Source organism: Serinus canaria, chromosome Z (genome assembly GCF_022539315.1).
Source record: "Serinus canaria isolate serCan28SL12 chromosome Z, serCan2020, whole genome shotgun sequence".
In the NCBI taxonomy this organism is placed as follows: domain Eukaryota; kingdom Metazoa; phylum Chordata; class Aves; order Passeriformes; family Fringillidae; genus Serinus; species Serinus canaria.
In genome coordinates this window covers 4418254-4437470 of record NC_066343.1, presented here as the reverse complement: position 1 = coordinate 4437470, position 19217 = coordinate 4418254, and the positions used below count along the sequence as shown (strand labels likewise).

Here is a 19217-nt window from a genome sequence, read left to right as displayed (position 1 = left end):
TACTATACCTATGTGGACAAGCCCAAGTGACAGAAAATAAATAAAATCTAATTACAGTTACCACAGCACAGTTCCATAAGTAAACAGTGTCTGAAAATGAATTTTCATTTTCCAAGTTTCCCACCACATTATTTGCTCAAATCCTGTACTAATAGTAACAAAAATTTGTTTGGCCATATTTGAAAATCTCGGTAGAGATTATTGCCTGTCAGTGACAACGAGGATATTGTATGGCAGAGTATTAGAAATTTTAGGACAAAAGCCAAGAATCCACTTTTATTTCTAAACTGGGTATTTCTACCTTTGTGGTCTCTCACAAGTTACTTAACCTTTTTTCTTTTATTTCCTCATCTTTAAAATGTGATCATAACCATTACTGATTGGAAAGGTCATGACATTGCAGTGATATAAGAATAGTGCTTTAAAGATTAAAGGCCCTGCAGATAATGAGTAGTGTCATTTTCACTGGTGACCTCCATTCAGTTATCTTGCCTGAGAAGTAATTCAAAAATCCCAAGGAGCAATTAGCAATTATTAGAGAGGAAAACAACATTTTCAAGATGTAACACACAGTTGTGAAGGACTATTTATAAACACGACAAACCTCTTTATTAAGCAGCACTATGAACAGTAGTATTAATCACTTATTCTGTATTTCTAGGGGTTGGCTAAATATATACTTTGATATACTGTAAATGAATTTATAAAATATTTCAAACAGTGTATGTGTGTTCTTGTGTTGGGAAATCAAGAAAAACATGAATCCCCTGCAATTAAGACTGAGCACTTCTAGAATTCAGTATGACTCAATTTTTTCCCAATAAATCTACACAAATCGTACGTAGACATTAAGTTTTGACATACACATACTTGAAATTTGGGATCCTTTTCTTGGATTTGCCATACAAAAAGGGCTGCAAGCAGGTAAATCACCTTTTAAAGGAATGTCAGTCTTACATTTAGAGTGGTGTTAGTAAGCATCAAGAAAAATGCTTTATTATGTTAATTGAAGACATTTTATGGTAGTCACTAGAGAAATGTCCTCTGATTTTGGAGTAAAAAAGGTAACTTTAGTAACTGCTGTTCTATAGCATTAAGCAATTTTGAAGAGTATGTCATATTTGCAACAAAAATCTCACAACAAAATTTGCTGGACAGATTTTTCTTTTTTCTAAGTTGTAATGGACCTGCGCAAAAACATGTATTAGCTGAGAGTTTGTAACTACTCTTGCACTTGTTCTGACATTGCTAAAACAGAACAAACAAATTGTGATATTCTCTAGACTTGATTCTGCCACAAAATACATATGCAAACTTGCAAACTGACTGATGGAAGGCAGGGGAGAGCTCCTCAAAGTACTTGAAATAGCCTGTGAATTATCTGCTCATGAAGAAAAGAGAGGCTTGAGACCAGAGCTGCACAGGGCATTAAGTTATGCCTTGTGAATAACACAGATTGATTTTCTTCACCCACCCCAGGGCCCACCTGTGTCACTGTGGGCTCCCTGTGACACTGCCCTTCCATGAGCCTGCAAATGGGCAGGTCCTTCGTGCTTCCCCTTGCCTTGCCTCAGATTGCACTGGCTTCTGTGTGGTTTGAAATAAAGAAACACATCTGCTTGTGATCCTGCCTTCACTTCCTTTTTTCTCTACTGCCTGCCTCTGCTGATTTCTGCTCTATGCCCTTCGCTGGCATCCCAGGAGGGGACTGCTCTGAAAAAGTTCACAATGGGTAAAAGTGGTGGTAAAGAGAGATGTAGCAGAAACTGAATCCCTCTTTCAAAGCTAAAACATCTGTCTTTTGTACTGCTGGCAGAATGCAGATACATTAATAATGACTGCTGATTAAACTTAATTAATCCACAAGATTAATTCCATGGCAGCCTTCCACTCCCCTTCGTGTTTGCCTTTGGTTTTACAAGCAAATGCACGTACAGTCAATTCAGAGACAGACAAAAAGAAAGCTCCAATCCTTTGCTCCACTCCTGAAATGCATCTAAAATAAATCCTATATATGCATATATATATATACAGTTATATACATACAGATATATACATACATATATGCGTGTGTTTAAAACACACACAGATGTATGAGTGTAAAGGAAACCATCATGTAGATACGTCCCATGTAGATGATGGCACTCAGAAACAGTGACAATTACACTGTTGTTTGCAGTAACCATGGACTTCACTCACTTTTGACTTTCTTCCCCCTTCCCTCCTTTCCTTCCTCTTCAGAGATATATTTTAGGCTTGCCATGGTTTTCACTGAGCTTGCTACCTATCCTTCTAATGAGTTCAGCAAAAAACAAACCAAGACTTGAAGCTACTTTTCAAAGCAGTATATATAAAACAAAATCCTGCGTGAAATCACAAAAATGTACATATGGGATTGTCTACATTTTTACTCCATGTTTCAGATACTTTACTGAGATCAGGTCCTACTATGTTCACTTTTATATATGTTCTATCCCTGTAACAGTGAGAAAATAAAAAAAAAACCCAATCCTACTCCTCTTTTCACTAAAACCATCCAGACAAGGCTTTTGCACCATTGATACATTCCTGATGTTTGATTTACACACAGCACACATGCACTACATTACACACATGTCAGAAGTGATCCTGTCATTACACATTGGCAGCTGACAATTTAACTCTGGCAAAGCAAATCTTGATTGCCCAAAGTAAACCTAATACATTACTTGGAGGGTAAGAAATACATGACAGCTGGGTTGAGCATCCTTTAAATGTAGGCATGTGATTTTAAGTTACAGCATGTATGCATATAATGCATACATACATATATACATACATACATACACACACATATATATATATATATATGTATATATGTATATATGTGAGAGTGTGTGTCTTCCATATATGCACCATAATTTCCAAGACAGCTACAAATTTCCACATGCATTAAACTATCTAAAAACATAGAACTAGGCAGTCTAATAGGTGGAATTTTCTTAAATTATATTTTAACAATAAACAGCAAGAGTAATACTGCAAAGTACTGCTCTATTATCATGTATATCTACAATAAAATTCTAGGAACATTTGTCTCCCAAAACATCCCCCAATAAAAGTAAATTAAAAAAAAAGGTAACACCCAGTGTCCTATATTTTTATATTCATTGTCAGTTCAAAAATGAAAAAAAAAGAAAAAAGAAAAGTAAACAAAAGAGAAAAAAGACATCCCCACTCAGAGTTGCATATTTACATTCTTCAAACTGTAGCGGTGAAAAATAATTCTATTAAGTGCAGGACATTCCTAGTGTTGCAGTAGTGACATTTTTAATAATTTCTTCATGAAAACATTTCTCTTTGTCTTACTAGTGATGCATTCCATGACTACGTGAAAATTCTATTATCCCCTTCACTTGCAGCCAGTGGTTGAGTCTGGATTGAAAAGCTCCTTGTATAATGGAGGAAAGAGTGTGTTCACTATGTCTGGATGAGATTGCTTAAATACCTGCAGTTTCTCTCCGTGCAAGTTGCAAAGTGCAGTAATTGTTGGTATCTTGGCTATTAACTGTAAGACATTGAAACAAAAAAAGAAAAAAAAAAAAAGGAAGAAGGTGGAAGCATATTTTGTATAAATTACACTTTCCAACACAAACTATGTGAGCTTCTTGCTGAGTAACTGAAAGTTAAACTCCATCAAAACCCACTCAGAGGACTAGCCACTGTTCTTACTCTAAGAGCCTAGAAACAGCTGCCCCTAAAGTTTTAGCCAAGGGCCAAAAAATGAGCATTAAAAAAGTGCAGCCTCAAAAAGCATATTTTTAAGGCAGTCACATTCTCTATAGGGTACAAAAATAAAATTATTGGTATACTGAACAAAAAAATGGAGTAAGAGGGAACAGGGACAAGGGTCAGACAAGCCTCTACACGTGGCAAGAACACAGTGCATTTCTTTTAGCTTACATTAATGTGGCAAGACAGACAGAAATGGTTGCAGAAATAGAGGAGTCATGCTTGAGAGCTGCTTGGTATTTTGTTTAAAGAGCTTACCTTTGTCAATGTCTCCTCGTCGAGGTGGTTCTTCTGAATAACATGTTGAAGTGCAAAGTAAATCTTTTCCTGAAGCTTCTGGACCTTCCTTGGCTCTATTAACCAGGCTCGATCTGAGAAAAAGGGAAACAGAAGTTAAAGAAGGCACGGATGTGGGGCATGCTCATGGTGCATGTGCTGGCAAGAATCCACAGGAATGGTAAATCTCACAAGGAAGGACTGCACCAAAATTAAAGACATGGTTTCAGAGGCAAAGTGTCTTAACCCATTAAAGGATCACCTGTGCTCTTAGTTACCACATACAAAACATACAGGAGCACAGCCTTGGCTCTGCATCTATCTGTTCAAAACAGGATGCTAGGCATAAAGATGGGAACAGAAATGAAACATGGCTCAACATTTTATTATTCTCTGTTGGTACAATCAATGTTCTAATTTCATACTGGCTAGGTGATAAACATGTCATGTTATCTCAGTGTCTTAATGCATAAATAATAAACTTACTGATCAAAACAGTTCTTTGAAAATAAGATAATTATTCAAACATTAATATATCTCATTATTTACTAGGCTAATATTTTGAGAAAAAAATTCTAAATAAAAATAAAAGGCTTTCTTAATGAGAATTTTTTCAATAATTCAAAGGAATTGCGATGCACAAGTTTCTCATTATTTAAAAATGTTCTCTTCTTGAACAACACAAAATACAAGATAATCTGGAATAATAGCAGCTACACAGTTGTTTTAAAACCTAAATGGCTTCTACTGGACTCAAATCCCACTTGCTGGAGGTTGTCCTTCTGATCTGTATTTTCACAAGTCATAGGATCTGGAGAAAACACACAGAAAGAGAAATAGCAGACCCCAAGACAATGCAAACCCATTAATGCAGTGTGCTTGCAGCACCACTGAGCCTTCTGTTTTCCCACACCGCAAACTATTTTTTTCTCTCTCAATCCAGACCAATTCTTGGGTATAGATTTTAGCTTTCTTATAGGAAATAGGAAAACTACTTTTATCACAGGCATGAATCTTCATGTACGAATTGAAAAATTCAGAAAAAAACCCATTTCACTTTTTCCTGCATTCCCTATCAGTAAAATAAGTCACACAAATGAGTTAAGTTAACCACTTCAATGAACACACATGCCACACAGGCTGGAACTGAGCAACATTTCATGGCAGGAGTAGTGCAATTCTGCCATTTGCCTGACTGTGTCTGGGAAGGAGTGTATGAAAAGAGTTGGTTGTCAAGTACTGTGAAAAGGGAAAAAACCAAAACTCAGCTACTTAACAGATGATCAGGAAAAGAAAACAGTATTTTGTAAACGTTAGAGAACTATGTTCCCTGAAGGTAAGCCAAGGCATCCTGTGCCATCAGGGCCATAGAAATAGAATTAGCTGAGAACACTGCACTTTCTACACAATAGGCACACAGTGATGTTTAGACTTCAGAGGTTAGGTGCCAAACTTTATGCTATTGCAAAACCTGGTCTTTAAATAGTGTAAAATTAATGCCTCTTGTGGCAGATTGGAGCTAGAAATATGTACCATAGAGACCAGTCCCTAAAGGTTTACCTTTCTTCATGAGAATAAGGTTAAAAATAGACTGAGGTGGTTGAAGACAGGTTCATCACTCACCTGTCATGAAGCAGGCTGTATATTACACAAGAGTTCTTAAATTCATGACGAGAGCTAGGTAAACATTTTTAATGGATGCTAAGTTTCTCTCCCAAAATGTGGTCTCTAGCACCTGAACACCATCTGTAAATTTGGCTGGAATTTCAGAGGTAACTCTAGCTGTATACACAGAAGTGCAAGAAAAAGTCAATAGATCAGTGGCCACCTTTAAAGGACATAAGAAGCAGTGATTCAATAGTGCACTTTTCCTCTTGGGTTTTGAACCTGTCCATCTTCAAAAAGTATGCTGTCCACTAGGCTAGAGAACAGTGTAGGAAAGAAGATGAGAGGCAGCTCAGAAACAGACAAGATCTGCTTTTGCCAAAAGAAAGATGGGAAGAAGGAAAATGCCCAGTCAAAGTCTCAGGAGGGGGACTGGCACAAGGGAGCAGCCATGGTGATGTCTTACCATGTGCCTCGTCTCTATGTTTGAAGGTGGAGATGCCTCTGCAGCCTTTACTGGATTTGTACAACATTTCAGCTTTTAAAATCAAGCTGGAGATTCACCTTCAAGCAGTGTGGTTGTGTTCATCACGAAATGGAAATTCCAGATTTGTGCTCTGAATTAGACGGATAAGACACTGGCCTTTGCAACCTTTGCAGAGCCACTGATGGATGTTACTCATGGATGCCCTTCTCAGGTGCCCTTACTCTCAGTGGACTGCTCTGGTCTCTGTAAGGGGCCTAAACACTGAGATGAAGGCTGCAAGAATCACCTTTCAGGGGGTGACTTCTGCAGAAAAGAAACCTGAATATGAGTACAGAATCTTTATACATTTGTGTTAGTCGATGAAAGAACTGGTGCAGGGACTTCTGTGAAGCAGTGCTTTATTTTCAAATTTTTAAATTTGTTCCCACGATGAAACTCTTTATTGTGAAGGAACCAGAACATCAAGTGTGGAAGGAAATATTTCTTTCTCTATTGTTTACTGTTATTGGTTTTGTAAGAAAACAAATGGCACATTTCAGCATCAGTTCATTCTGGACTATTTTCTCTGTCTTCCCACCCTCAAACATAGCAGCCCAGCTGAAATGGGAGTTATTTAGGCAATTGAGGTTTACAGGCTTTTTATGGAAGAAAGATTGCTTTCACTCATGCACATGTTCCTGCAGCCCATAACTTCTTTCTTGCTGTGTCTTAGGACTAGTTACACATGCTCACACACTACAATCTGCATGCACCAAACACTTTTGGTCCTTTAAATTTTTTTTTTTAGCTAAAACAACAGGAGACTTTGCATGTATCCTCTGGCTTGCAAACTAAACATATGCAACACTGCAGAAATTAATCAGAATTTTGATTCCACCTAATTTTTCCAGCAGCTAGCACCCTTTGCCAGCCACTCATCTTTGATCTTTTCAGACTGAGGGAGGTATGATGGGCAGAGACCCATGGGGACATTGCTGTCCCAGAGAAAGTCAGGACATCTGGGGGTGTGGTGCAGAGGCAGCTCTCATGCCTGCACACAGCTGGGACACCTTTGAGGTGGAAATCATCAATGTTTGGAGGGTTATAGGTGTGATATTTTGGCGTAACCCCACAAAGAGTCGCTGGCTCAACTATTTCACTTCTGAGCAGACAGTGGCAAGAGCTGCTCCAAGTGAAAAAGAAGGAGTAGAGTCCTTTCAGGAGGTGTTGTTAACAATGAATGTGTTGACACCACCTGTGATAGTCTAATTCTGACTAACATGATCTCAAACACAGACGTGCAAAAGCACAGGGTGACCTAGAAGAAGTCTTCAGCAGAAAAAGTTTGAAAAATCATGGTGAGTTTTTTTTTGTAAGGTATTTTAAGAGGTTAGCCTTAGATGAAAATGTGTGTCTATATTCCCTGAGGCATATTTAAAAATCCCACACCAAACTGTATACTCGCTCTTGTACAGAGCTTGTATACTAGAGCTTGTATACTAGATCCACCTTCTGAGTCAAATCACAAAACAGATTTCCTCTCAGGTCAGCCAGCCACCCCTCCCTTAAATGCATACTTGCCTCTGTAGAGTTATGATATATGAATACATGAAAAAGAGCATGTTGCACTTGTAATCACTACCTCTCACCTGGAACTAAGCTCAGACAGGACTGATCACTGATTTTTACTGTTTGCATTCTCATTCCCAAGAAAAAAGCCCATCATAGCTATGGACTATATAATCTACTCAGGGTGGCGATTTTTTTGGTCCCTGGAAAAGCTAAGAGAAATATGCACCTCTTGAGTAACATGCTTCTTTTCACGTGGCCTGGAGGAAGGCCAGGCTGCATTTCTTGTCTGCACAATCCTGCTCCATGTTTGTTACACTCATCTACCTCCACTGAATGTAATTCCTGGTGGTGTATTTGGGTAATTCAGGCATTCTTCCACTGCTTAATACATTGCTTAACATTATTTGATGCAGCTTAAGCAGCAATTTAAGTATGTAGAAATAGAGGGGGATAAAGAGGGGAAAAAAATCAGTTTTTGGAATGAAAAATTACCTGGTGATATCAGAACAGCAGATGAAAACAAGGCAATCTCCTCCTCAGTCAGCTGTAAGGAACACAAATTCTTTGCAAAGTCAAATGCTTCATTTACCAGATCATCAGAACCTGCAGACCAAAGAGAACAAAACCAATGCTAGAAATCAGCTCTTCAACCTGCAGGGATTGTTCTGGTGTCGGAGAAAGTTGTTCCTGAATTTCTGTACTGCTAAAGCAAGTGCTTTTTATTTACTACTGAAATTCCACTGAACCTGAAAATGGCACTAAAATGTACACTGAAGCAAAAAAAATACCAAGAATTAGGATCAAGTACAAAAATTGCACAGATATCTTGGAGGAGAGTACTCTTTCCCTTGCTCTGAGGCAAGAATTGGTATTTCTAAACAGGTATTAAAACTAAGGAGGAGGAAAGACCAGCCTTAAATAACATTCATATATAATTTCTCTAATTGACAGTAAAAATGTTTATGAAAATTTGCAAAAGCATCATAAAGATAAAAATAAATCAACGAATACACATTCATAAATGCTTTAAACTTGTAAAGAAGTAGTATGTTTAATGATACGCACTAAGAAAAAATATATATGATAAATATATACATTTGAAGGCAGTATCTCTCCTCCAGTTTTGTCCTATATCAATTTCTGATCATATCAGTCTGATGGATGCACAAAACACAAACATTTCCCTATTAACATTTCAGGTAGCACTAAATATCATGTTGAAAAAACAAGTAATTTTTTCAGTACATGAATCCAAATGAGCTTACTTAAAAGTTTTAGGCAAAACAGTACTTTCAGCAAGGTGTACCAGTTTATTATTTTAGTCTCCTCATTGCTGGGGCTAAAATTGCCTTCTGCAGGACACAGTTAGTGGGAGGGATTTGATACATCAAGCGTAACTGAACAGTAAAGATAAACAGCTTGGCTCCTGCCTTAAACTCATGACTCTTCAAAACTTCAGAAGGCAAGAAATCTATTTGGAAAAACCCCCTTGCTGTTCTCTTTTATTAGAGAAAAACCCCTATCATTGCTGGCAGCTAATGGAGTCACCTTTTTTTTTTTTTTTTTTGCTTTTTCTGTTCCAACCTAGGCATTTGGAGACTTGGGGATTCAACATTTAGTGGAGATTTCCACTGTGGATCACAGTTCTCATAAAGACAAATTTCTTGCTATGTGTCTCATTGCAGTTGGTTGGAAAAAAGAGGAGCAACATACCCAAAGCTTTAAACATTTGCATCCCTCCATACTTTCCTTCAAACAGAACAGTATTGTTAAGCGGGTTGAAGGCACGGCACATTCTCACCAAAACCACTTCCAAGCAGCCTAGCAGACAGGAAAAAGAGCAAAGGTACCAGGTATTATTGCCTAACATCAGAGCACAGGAAATCTCAAGAAGATATTCACTAAGTCATCAGTCGTTATAAACACCAGAAGGGACAGATATTCTTTGAAGATATCTAGATAATACATCTGTGAATGTGAGAAAAAAATATTTCTGTCTGCCTTGTGTATAGAGAGGGATCATTTCTGGTCCAGTCTAACCACCTTTTCTATAGGTTGACTTTTTCACCTTTTGCAAATAATTACCATTCTGGGCTGAATCTGAATTTAGATCTTGGGCAAATAATTTCAGTTTGAAATACTTTATTCTGAAAAATAAGCATTTATTGAAATTGCTTTTTAATAATTAAACTTTTTTTTTTTCTAATAACAAAAAGCAGCTTCGTTCAAAGCATATAAAATTCCCAGCTTATTTTGGCTGGAGAGGGGGAACATCACAAAGCATTTTTAGAAAGAATGTACATGTTAAAGCTCTGCCAAGAGCACCCCTAAAATAGGTTTTAGTTTTTGTTTGTTTTTCTTTTGCTCTTTTACTGGTGGTTGAATAGAGAGAGATACACTTCTTTTTTCACTCCTTATTTCCTAACTGCAAAAATATGCAGTTAGAAAAGTAGAAGGAAGAATTTTAAGATTCCTTAACTAAATCCAGATTTCCTGTAAGACAAACCCTGAATCTGAGGATTCTTCTGCAGACATGCTTTTGAGAGAAAAGTCCTCATTTTCTAACTCCTGGTCAGCATTAACAGCAAAACAGAAAATAAAACTGTACATATTTTTATATGCTAAAAGCTTAACAATGTTTTCCAGCAGTAGAGTGAAATAAATATCTTGATGAAGGTGCAGTTGTGTTGTTAGCTTTCCCAGTCAAATGAAATTTCCTGGGGGCCCACTGGTATCTGCAGAATTTTCAAAATTAGTATGAGAGTAAAAGAAAATAGTTTTTATGTTGCAACTCCCTTTTTCCAGGAGGTTGCCTGTGTGCTCCCTGTGTCTCTGCATCACTTCCCTTTGCAGCTGTGCCCATCACCAGAGCCCAGTCCCTTCCCAAGACACAGTCATGGTGCTCATAAAGCCAAGGCTGTGGGTTTGATTTCCCTGTGGGCCACTTCAGAGCTGGACTCGATGATCCTCGTTGGGACCCTTCCACCTTAGAATGGTCTGATCCTGGTTGTGCCACTGAGGTTAGCTCAGTTGGTTGGAGTATGGTGTTAACAATGCCAGGGTTGTGGGTTTGATCTCTGTTTGAGCTAGTCACTGAAAATCTGGCCTCAATGATCCCTGTGGGTCCCTTCCAACTCAGAACAGTCTGTGATTTCTGTGTATGGAGTGCTGAATCACACAGGCTTTCAGCCTGAGTGAAGAGATCTCTCTTCAAACAGAAGCACTTCTTAAGTTTTAACAAGCTGCCTCACACAGCATCCTAGCTTTTACACATGGAGAGAGCAAGAAACTGATATGACAGAGTAAATGTAGTTAATTACCAGTCATGGTTCTTGTGGCTCACTAAGTCATGCCATTTTGTCCTTCTGGGCTTGGCAGTGCTGCTGCACAGTCACGACAAATCTTGTCAGGATTCTTTTGGAGGACAGAAATTACTGAGTCCCTTGATATGAAAGGAAAGCCTTTTCCCCCTTGCCCTTATGCACACACACATGCAAACCTGGCATGCAGAGAGAGCATGGCTGGAGCACACTGCTGTAATCTGCTCTCATTTATTCTGAAACCAACTGGCACCAGCAGGAATTTTCCCTCCTGTGCGCTGGCTGTAGAGTATTTCTGTAGTCTCATTAAAAAGATTAAAGATGACCACAGAGGCAGACCCCAGTGAGCTTGCCTTCGTTTCACTAATGACAAGTGGGGATTTTGCAGGGTGGCAGATGACTGATTCGACCAGCTCAATTTTCAGGCTCCTTCCACCACATGTCATGTCAGAGACTGCAGTTTTTGCAATGGTTGTGTATGTGAGTGTGTGCACTTAATAACCACAACTGACTGTAGAGGGAAGGGAATCAGAAGGCAGTAGAAAGGTACAAAAATACAGCAAGGTTAATGTACTTAATGCGACAGACAGAAATTAGGGCTCCTTCGAAATTAAAATGATTTGCAGGAAAAGACAGGAGAGCACATTTCTAGAGTGCTAAACTAGTCTCAAGCCTCTGGTGTTTACCCACCTGACTTAAGAAGGAGAATTTGGTCATTCTGGCAGAGCTCCATGAAGCCTGTTATGCGCTTTGCAAACTCCACCACATACTGGATAGCATGGGTGATCTGAATGGCACACTGCTGCCACAGAGCTTCTCTTGTCTTCCAGGAAAACACACATGGAAAAGCAAAGCGGTGAGCAAGCAGGTACATCAGTGCATTAAGTTCTTCAGGTGGCCTTGCAGACAGCAGCACTCCCCAGACTCCACCCCATACCCAGGCAGAGCTAGCAGCATCTCTTTTTCTCTAGGTACCCAACACTTCTTGTTAGAAGGCTGTTTTCACAAACCATTGCCCCACTTATCTTTGCCTTTTCAGAGGAGCAGAATACAGTGCCCAGTGTTAAGATATGGTTCTGAGGTTGGCTTTTTTTTGGCAGGACAGACTGATAGTGGCACAAAAAATGTACACATTCCACAGCACTCTCAGGCAAGAAGTGGTGCAATGCTATTAATTTATTCAACAGAATAGTTTTCCTAGTTTGAAACATAAAATATATAATTGAAGTATCTGAATGCAGATTACATAAAAATTTGGACTTCCTGATAATCATTTTCCTTGCACACACATGTGTCTAAATATAAACGGATGGTCCTGGTTTCATGCCACAGATCTGCAAACTGTGGTGTGTTTTTATTACTGCATAGCCCCTCAGATCTCAAAGAACAAGCTGGAGTCTCTCCTTTGTCTTACACGAGCAGCTAATGTACCAACTGAAGTCTGACTGAAGACCCATCACTAATGAAGCCAGTGCAAGAGGCACAGAGATTTCTGCTGACTGTACTACATCTGGGGACATGCCAGGAGAAAACAGACTGAACTGGATCTGAGAATGGCAGGAGCAAAACAAAAATGAAGTGTAATGAGATCGTTTTTCCACCCAGTATTAAAAAGCTTCAATTTAAGGTGTACTTTCAGTTTGTTATTATCTACTGTCCTGACAGTTGTTTGCCATTCACATAAAAAGTGTTTTCAAAATTATAAGGAAACAAGGTTATTTTGTCTAATTTTCTTAAGGTCCCTACAACAGAGGATCTGATAATAATCACATTCAAGTTAACAGAATTTGTGCATGAGGTTTAGATCTGTAACAACAAGCACAGAAAACTGGATCCATGACCATGTCTAAGTTTTAACCTTACAAACAACCCAATATGCTGGAAAGATGCTGCTTCTTTTTATGCAGTGTCACTGCTTTGCTTTCAGGAACCAGTTCCCCAAAGAGAGTGAAAAGTGTATTTTGACTTGTACGAAACTCTTCAGTGTATTCTTGCCAAATAAATTACTCTGCTAACAATTTCAGGCAGGAGATAATGCACATTACAGGATTGTACCTTGCTCTGGTAAACCTTTATTTCTTCATATGTGTGGGTCTGCCACGCTAGCTGATGTAATTCCTCCATCGTATATTGACATGTCTCCAAATGAGACTTAATGATATTCTGTGCAATTCGGTCTGTGAAAAAGAGAATAAAAAATAGCTTGCATGAAACAGCGATCTGCAATGGCAAAATGTTGAAAACAATGAAGTTGTTGGAAAATGCACATTTAAGAAAATTAACCTTTTCTTTTCAGTGCTACCTTTCTCATTTGTTTTTAATTTGGAAGTTGAATATTGCAAAATGTTTCAGTATTCAACCCAAAGCCAAATGATCTTGATAAAAAGTGGATCTGCAGATGAAAATAACAATGATTTTTGTGAAACTGTACAGAATCTTCATTCTGAAAGTGATTTAATATGTTTAAACAAATTTCATTTGGAGACCCTGTTTACCCAATCGCTTTTGTCTGCCCCAAAGCTAGGCAGTAACTGGTGGACTCTTCTTGCCTGGAGAAGAGAAGGAACGCTGCTGTTGCTTACCAACCCAGCAGGGTACCTCTTCAGGCTTTAGGCCACAACCTCTGCATGATGGCAGTGTCTCCCCTCCTGCTGTGTGTAGGTGCTTGCTTTCTTTCCTCATTGTCCACTTCTTTCTAGCTCTACTAAAAGAACTAATCTGCTGAACTCAGTGGTCAGCATGTTTCAGAGCTGCCAAGTCTCTCACATTGACTGACTGCTTGAAATTGCCATGAACATTTGCATTACCTTGGTGTGACTCACAGAATAAGAGTAAACAGGTCTCTTTTTTTCTCAAGTTAATTTTGGATCATTTTTGACTGAATTTGATGAGCAAGAACATGGAGACTGGTTTTAGCAAGGGGTAAAAGCTAAAATTAGTATCCTGGGGTTTAGAAGGAGAGATGGAGGACGTAAATGTCACACACAGCACTAAGCTACCATAACATAGTCCTGAAATTGCAGCCTTAGAAACTACTTCACAACATGGAATGCAGGATACAAGCAGAAAAAGCATTCAATGTTGCCCTGGAAACCCACTGAAACTATGAGTAAACTTCTTAGACAAGTATTTTAAAGCAAACCTTTGCCCTTAAAGCCACTTGAGTGGATTAAAAAAAATTTCACAAAAACTTCCAGCATGAATTCATTAGCATTAGGAGTTGAAATGCTGTGATAAAACATTACACTGAAAACTGATGATTTTCTATTTTGCAACTTTGGGACCTACACATCTAATGAAATTCATTGCTTCAGCCTGGAAACTTTTCTTAAGCCAAACAAAGGAACAAAGTTGAAGCCACAGAAGTGAACTGAAGCACTTGCAGCAGAATCAGCATTGCACAGAAAACATTTGTCAAAAAAGGGAAAAGGACATTGAAAATGCATTAGCCAAACCTGAGCATGTGAGATAGAAAGAACTAGGTATGCCATTGCTCACTTGCTCAGATCCTCAACAGTTTGCACAGAGTGTAGGGATCTGGAGCCTGGAGTTCCAAAATAAATCTGCTTCTTTGGCCAAATACTGACTGAACCTAGAAACAGCATCAAGAAGGGAAGCTGAAAAAAGAGCACCAAAGTGCACGTTCCCTGTAAACACTGCCAGAGGAGTGCTGTTTGAAGGACAGATGCCTGTGCTACTCACAGCTCATAAAGAGAGACTCAGTAGAAAGATGGTGAAGATAAAAAAGTTGTAGGTTTGCACAGGAAAAATAAAACCTGCATAATTGAATTTGTGTATCCTTTTATAGGTCAACACTATCTTTAGTCTTCCTAATTGACTCCAGCCTATAGATAACTGAGAATGCATATTAAAAGAGTGATCTACCCACTGCTCTTTTATGGAAGGTTAGATGGAAGTCTTGACCTTTGAGGCGTTGCATTTTATAATAAAAAAGTTTGCATTTTATAATAAAAATCTTGAAGATCAATGGGCATCTCTCTTACAATAAATGTCTCACCTAATTTCATATTATTGCCTAGACAGACTTCTAATCAGATAAAGTGACCTGATGTCAACAATCTGAAAACAAGCCTGTTGATTTCACTGACTTCAAAATATATTCCATTAGCAGTTCTACATGACTGCAAAGCTCCTCAGCTCTGCTCCTTTTCCCAGCATTTATGTATTTACCTCAGGAACGAGGAGATGAGAAGCTCTGCATGGCTTTCTAGGGATGGCATCCTGTGTTTTACCCAAGCACCTTTCCTTACCCACTTATGCTTGCGCTGAGCTGACATTAAAACCCACTTAGATGTGCAGAGGCCTGGGGCAATTGCAGCGTGCAGCAGCTCTGAATGCTGACATCCAAAGAGGAATCAGGTGCAGGACAGACTCGAAGCTCTTGTGCCGCAGGCCAGGCAAGGCTGAGTGTGTGACAGAAAGGGTACATGCATCTCTGAGGAGAGGGGAGCTGCTCATTCAGCACAGGAGGCTGCTTGCTTACATTTCCTGCTGGAGTCCCTGGAAGGAGCTTTATGCAAATATAGCCTGCAGCCGGGTGGCAGAGCTGACATGATGTAAAAAGTAAAAGAGGGATACGCCTGTCTTGGCTTCTCAGACGGCCCAGGAACAGAAGATCCAACACAGGCAGAGCAAAGAATGTCACTCCTAAAGGGTTCCACAGGCCATGGTGTTTGTTTTTCCCCTGACATTTTCAGATTTAGCATCTTTTTGCCTGTGAAGTTGGAGTCAGTGCACATCTTGGCAAATCCCAAGGAGAATGACATTCCTAAACCACTGGCAACAAAACAAATGACATCTGATGTAAACCTGTCCTATCACAGGTACAGTCCTGTACCCAAAATGTATTAATTCCTGGGAGACCTGGCAGCTCTGGAATAAGCTGACCACCAAGTTCAACAGGTTAGTTCTCTAACAGAACTAGAAAGAAATGGACAATGGGGAAAGCAAGAGAAGATCTACACCCAACAGGAAGAGAGAAACTGCCCTGATGTGGAAGCCCAAAGCCTCTGGGGGTACCCTGCAGGGGTGATAATCTAATAAATAGCTAGGTTCTCCAGGCTGGTGGAGGAGTCCACTACAATTACTTCACATATCAAGTCTTGACTTTCAGTGGATTTTGTTTTCAAAAATCTCAGGACAAAGATTTCAAGGGTCCCCTATCACTGGGCAGCTGCATGTACACAACCAGAAATCCTGTTCGGGTGAACTCCAAGGACTACAAAAGACAGCTCTGTTCTTGAGACTTCAGTGTGAACTGCATTTCTACTTGAAATATTGTCAGCTCCCATTTTACATAAGTTACAGCAGGTTTGCTGTGTGAAAAGGAAAACAGAAGAGATTATTCTGGCCACACAGGTGTGAGAATCAAAGTCTGAAACATTTTATTTTCTAAGGACCAACTGCTCCAACTATTGAGTGAAAATTAGTATTTCTAATGAAAATCACCCCTGATCCTGGGTGACAGTACATCACCAGCCTGTAAATGGCAGGATTTGCAAAGCTTGTCTATCTGCCACAGCACGTAAACACAAATGTAGACTAGGTGCTTTACTCCTCCCCTTTTGCCTACATACTGGGTTTATTACATTAAATCTCCTATCTTGGTCACTTGATACAGGAAAATCACAGCATATCCTGGCAGATTTACTCTGTCTGGGAAACATGGTCCACAGAAAATAATGTTTCCAGCATCCAAACTCTGGTATACATTGGGATGTGGAAGCATTTGCATTAGGCAGCTTAATTCTATATTTGAGATTTTCTTAGTATTGGTAAGTTGAAATTTTTTTTTGAAAAGCAAACACTTTTTCTAAAAATGCTCTGCTTCATTTAAAAAAAAAAAAAATCTAGAAAGAAGTACTTGCTTCCAGAAAGATAAACCAGAAACAACATACTCAATCAAGGAAACTGTCTATAATTGTAACCAAGTTTCAAAAACCAGAAATCCTCAAACAAAACACATTGTGGGTTGTCCACTTACATTTCATTACTGTCCTGCTCGTCTCTGACTGCCTTTCTATAATGGCCCACTATTGCTGTAGAGCCTCATCTGTTCTTAGAGGACAATGGTGTTTGTTGGCATGGCTGGAGAGCAGAAACCCGAGAGGTCAGGCTGGTCCCCACTCCACACTGCCCTTCCTGCAGCAGGGCCTGGTGGGGCCTTGACCAGAGGGTAGGTAATTTCATTGGACTTCACAATGCAGCAGTTAAAAATATAGAAAAGTTGAATGTATAGCTGGAGATGTCCAGAAAAAACTGAAAATTGTATGTCATGAAGAGGACTGTGAGAGGTCCATGCTGTTTCAGGAAAAGAAATGGTTTTTACATTTGTCCTACCTGAAACAGAAGACAGGACCAAGAGACTTGATTCTGTGAGGATTGCCCAGTGAAGTAAGCTATGCAGTGAAGTTAGGGCAACAAACCTGGGTGCCTACAGATGCATCAAATATCACCTGGCCCTCCCCTTGACCTTCTGTCCCTGGTGTCGGGGTGGGTGACATCCCCACGTAGGAGCACGAGGGACCAGGCTGCTCAGTGTCACTGGTCACCAGCCACTGCCATCAGGGCTGAACATGGGGCTGGGTTCTGGCTTCCTCCTGTCCCTAGACTTGTCTGTCTCCTCTGCCTACTGAGTAGCCACTTCTCCAAAACTTGTAGGAGATCAAGCATCTGAGACTGCTGCTTCGCCTCCGTGGAGCTGGAGAATAGCTGAGGAATCATTGCACAGCCCTGACAGGAGGACTGGGGAGAAAGAAAGACTGTACAAGCCCAATTGCATCAACAAAACAGGCCAAAAGCATATGCGGCAAGAGAACAACAGCACATAAGCTTAGGACTTTCTGTTTCCAATTTTGTCTGCTCTGGCAGACTTCCCTCCCCCCAGCCCCCTCCTTTTTCCTTTTCTCCTACTGTACGTTCTTATTTTAGATTTCAGGAGTTACCTCGTGAAAGGCACTCTCCAAAGATGTGAATTGCTCAAGCATTCATTGCATCAGGAGAGTAGGAATTGCCTAAATACAAGAACATACAGAAAACTGAACGCTGCAACCTTGATAGCAATCGAAATCAGCATACCACAGACCCACAGGGGTCTGCCATCAGATGATAAATCAGTACTGCCTTTTTCAGGCACTTTCTTGCAATATTCAGAGGTCTCCAACTACAACAGGGGAGAAAAAGTCTGACTTGAGGTCAAGTGCAGTGCTGGTGGGTATGGATGTAATCCACGGAGTGCACACAGCATTCACCAGCTGTGAATTTGGCCTGCTAAGCGAAACTTATCTACAGCAGCATTTGTTTCCTACAGGCTCCTTAGTTCTTTCACTTGTCTCTCTTTTCTCAGGAGACACTCTAGTTTTTCTCAGCATTCCCTTCTTTTGCACAGGGAACTGAAAAACTTTGAAGTGTGCCTTCTAAAACACTGATAATCTTCTTCAATTAAAATGAATAATGAATCTTTAATTTGCCACTTACCCGTAGGATCCAGTTGGGTAGCTAAGAGCTTATCTCAGCTTATATCCTAAGTTCAGCTCTTGCAGGGATCCACTTTAAATTAATGCTGCAGTAACATCACAGCTTTGGCTGGCTGCTGTAAGCATACACAACAAAACTCCAGCCAGGCACTCCAAATAAAATCTCTGTTCTAGGACCTAAAACTTGCCAAGATAGCATTGGATCCACAATTTTTTGTACACTAATTCAAGGGTATTATGACTACAAAATGAAAATTTTTTGAAAATCAAATCATTTAATTCAGATTATTCTTAAATTCTTTGACAGTTGTAGAGACAGTGACACAGCTAATAAAGTAAAAATATCTCCGTGGTTGCTGTAAAATGTGAATAATAGGTCTTGCTTTTTTTAAATGAACTGGATGAAAAGTTTGATTATTCTTTTTTTCAGAACATTTTTTCCTGAAAGTGGTTGCAAAAAGCTTGTTCCAGTTTTCACCTGTCTGTGGCATTCTCAATGCCAAAATGCTAGGAAGTATTTCCCTTTAAAAAACAATCTAGTTTCATAACCCCTATTTACTTAATAAATTTGCAAGACTACACAATATGCAGCCTAGGAAGACAGTATGAAACATAAAACACTAAAATGAGACTAGAAGTGCTAGAATTTAGTTCAGGAATAACCTCTCCTTTATGTTTAAGTTATTGAATGCTTAACGTCAGAGAGTCCAC

At 39.5% G+C, this 19217-nt stretch overlaps 1 protein-coding gene across 1 annotated transcript in view; it reads right to left on the bottom strand.

Annotated features, from left to right (window-relative positions):
- Nucleotides 1-200: 200 nt before the first annotated feature.
- RORB (RAR related orphan receptor B) overlaps nt 201-19217 on the bottom strand; it is a 131052-nt gene continuing 112035 nt past the window's right edge. The window contains exons 5-10 of the mRNA XM_050986891.1: nt 13066-13187; nt 11701-11833; nt 9404-9511; nt 8183-8293; nt 4030-4142; nt 201-3547 (exon numbers count right to left, since the gene is read on the bottom strand). Coding sequence (XP_050842848.1) covers nt 3392-3547; nt 4030-4142; nt 8183-8293; nt 9404-9511; nt 11701-11833; nt 13066-13187 — 743 coding nt within the window. The 3' untranslated portion in view covers nt 201-3391. The remainder of the gene's footprint in view (nt 3548-4029; nt 4143-8182; nt 8294-9403; nt 9512-11700; nt 11834-13065; nt 13188-19217) is intronic.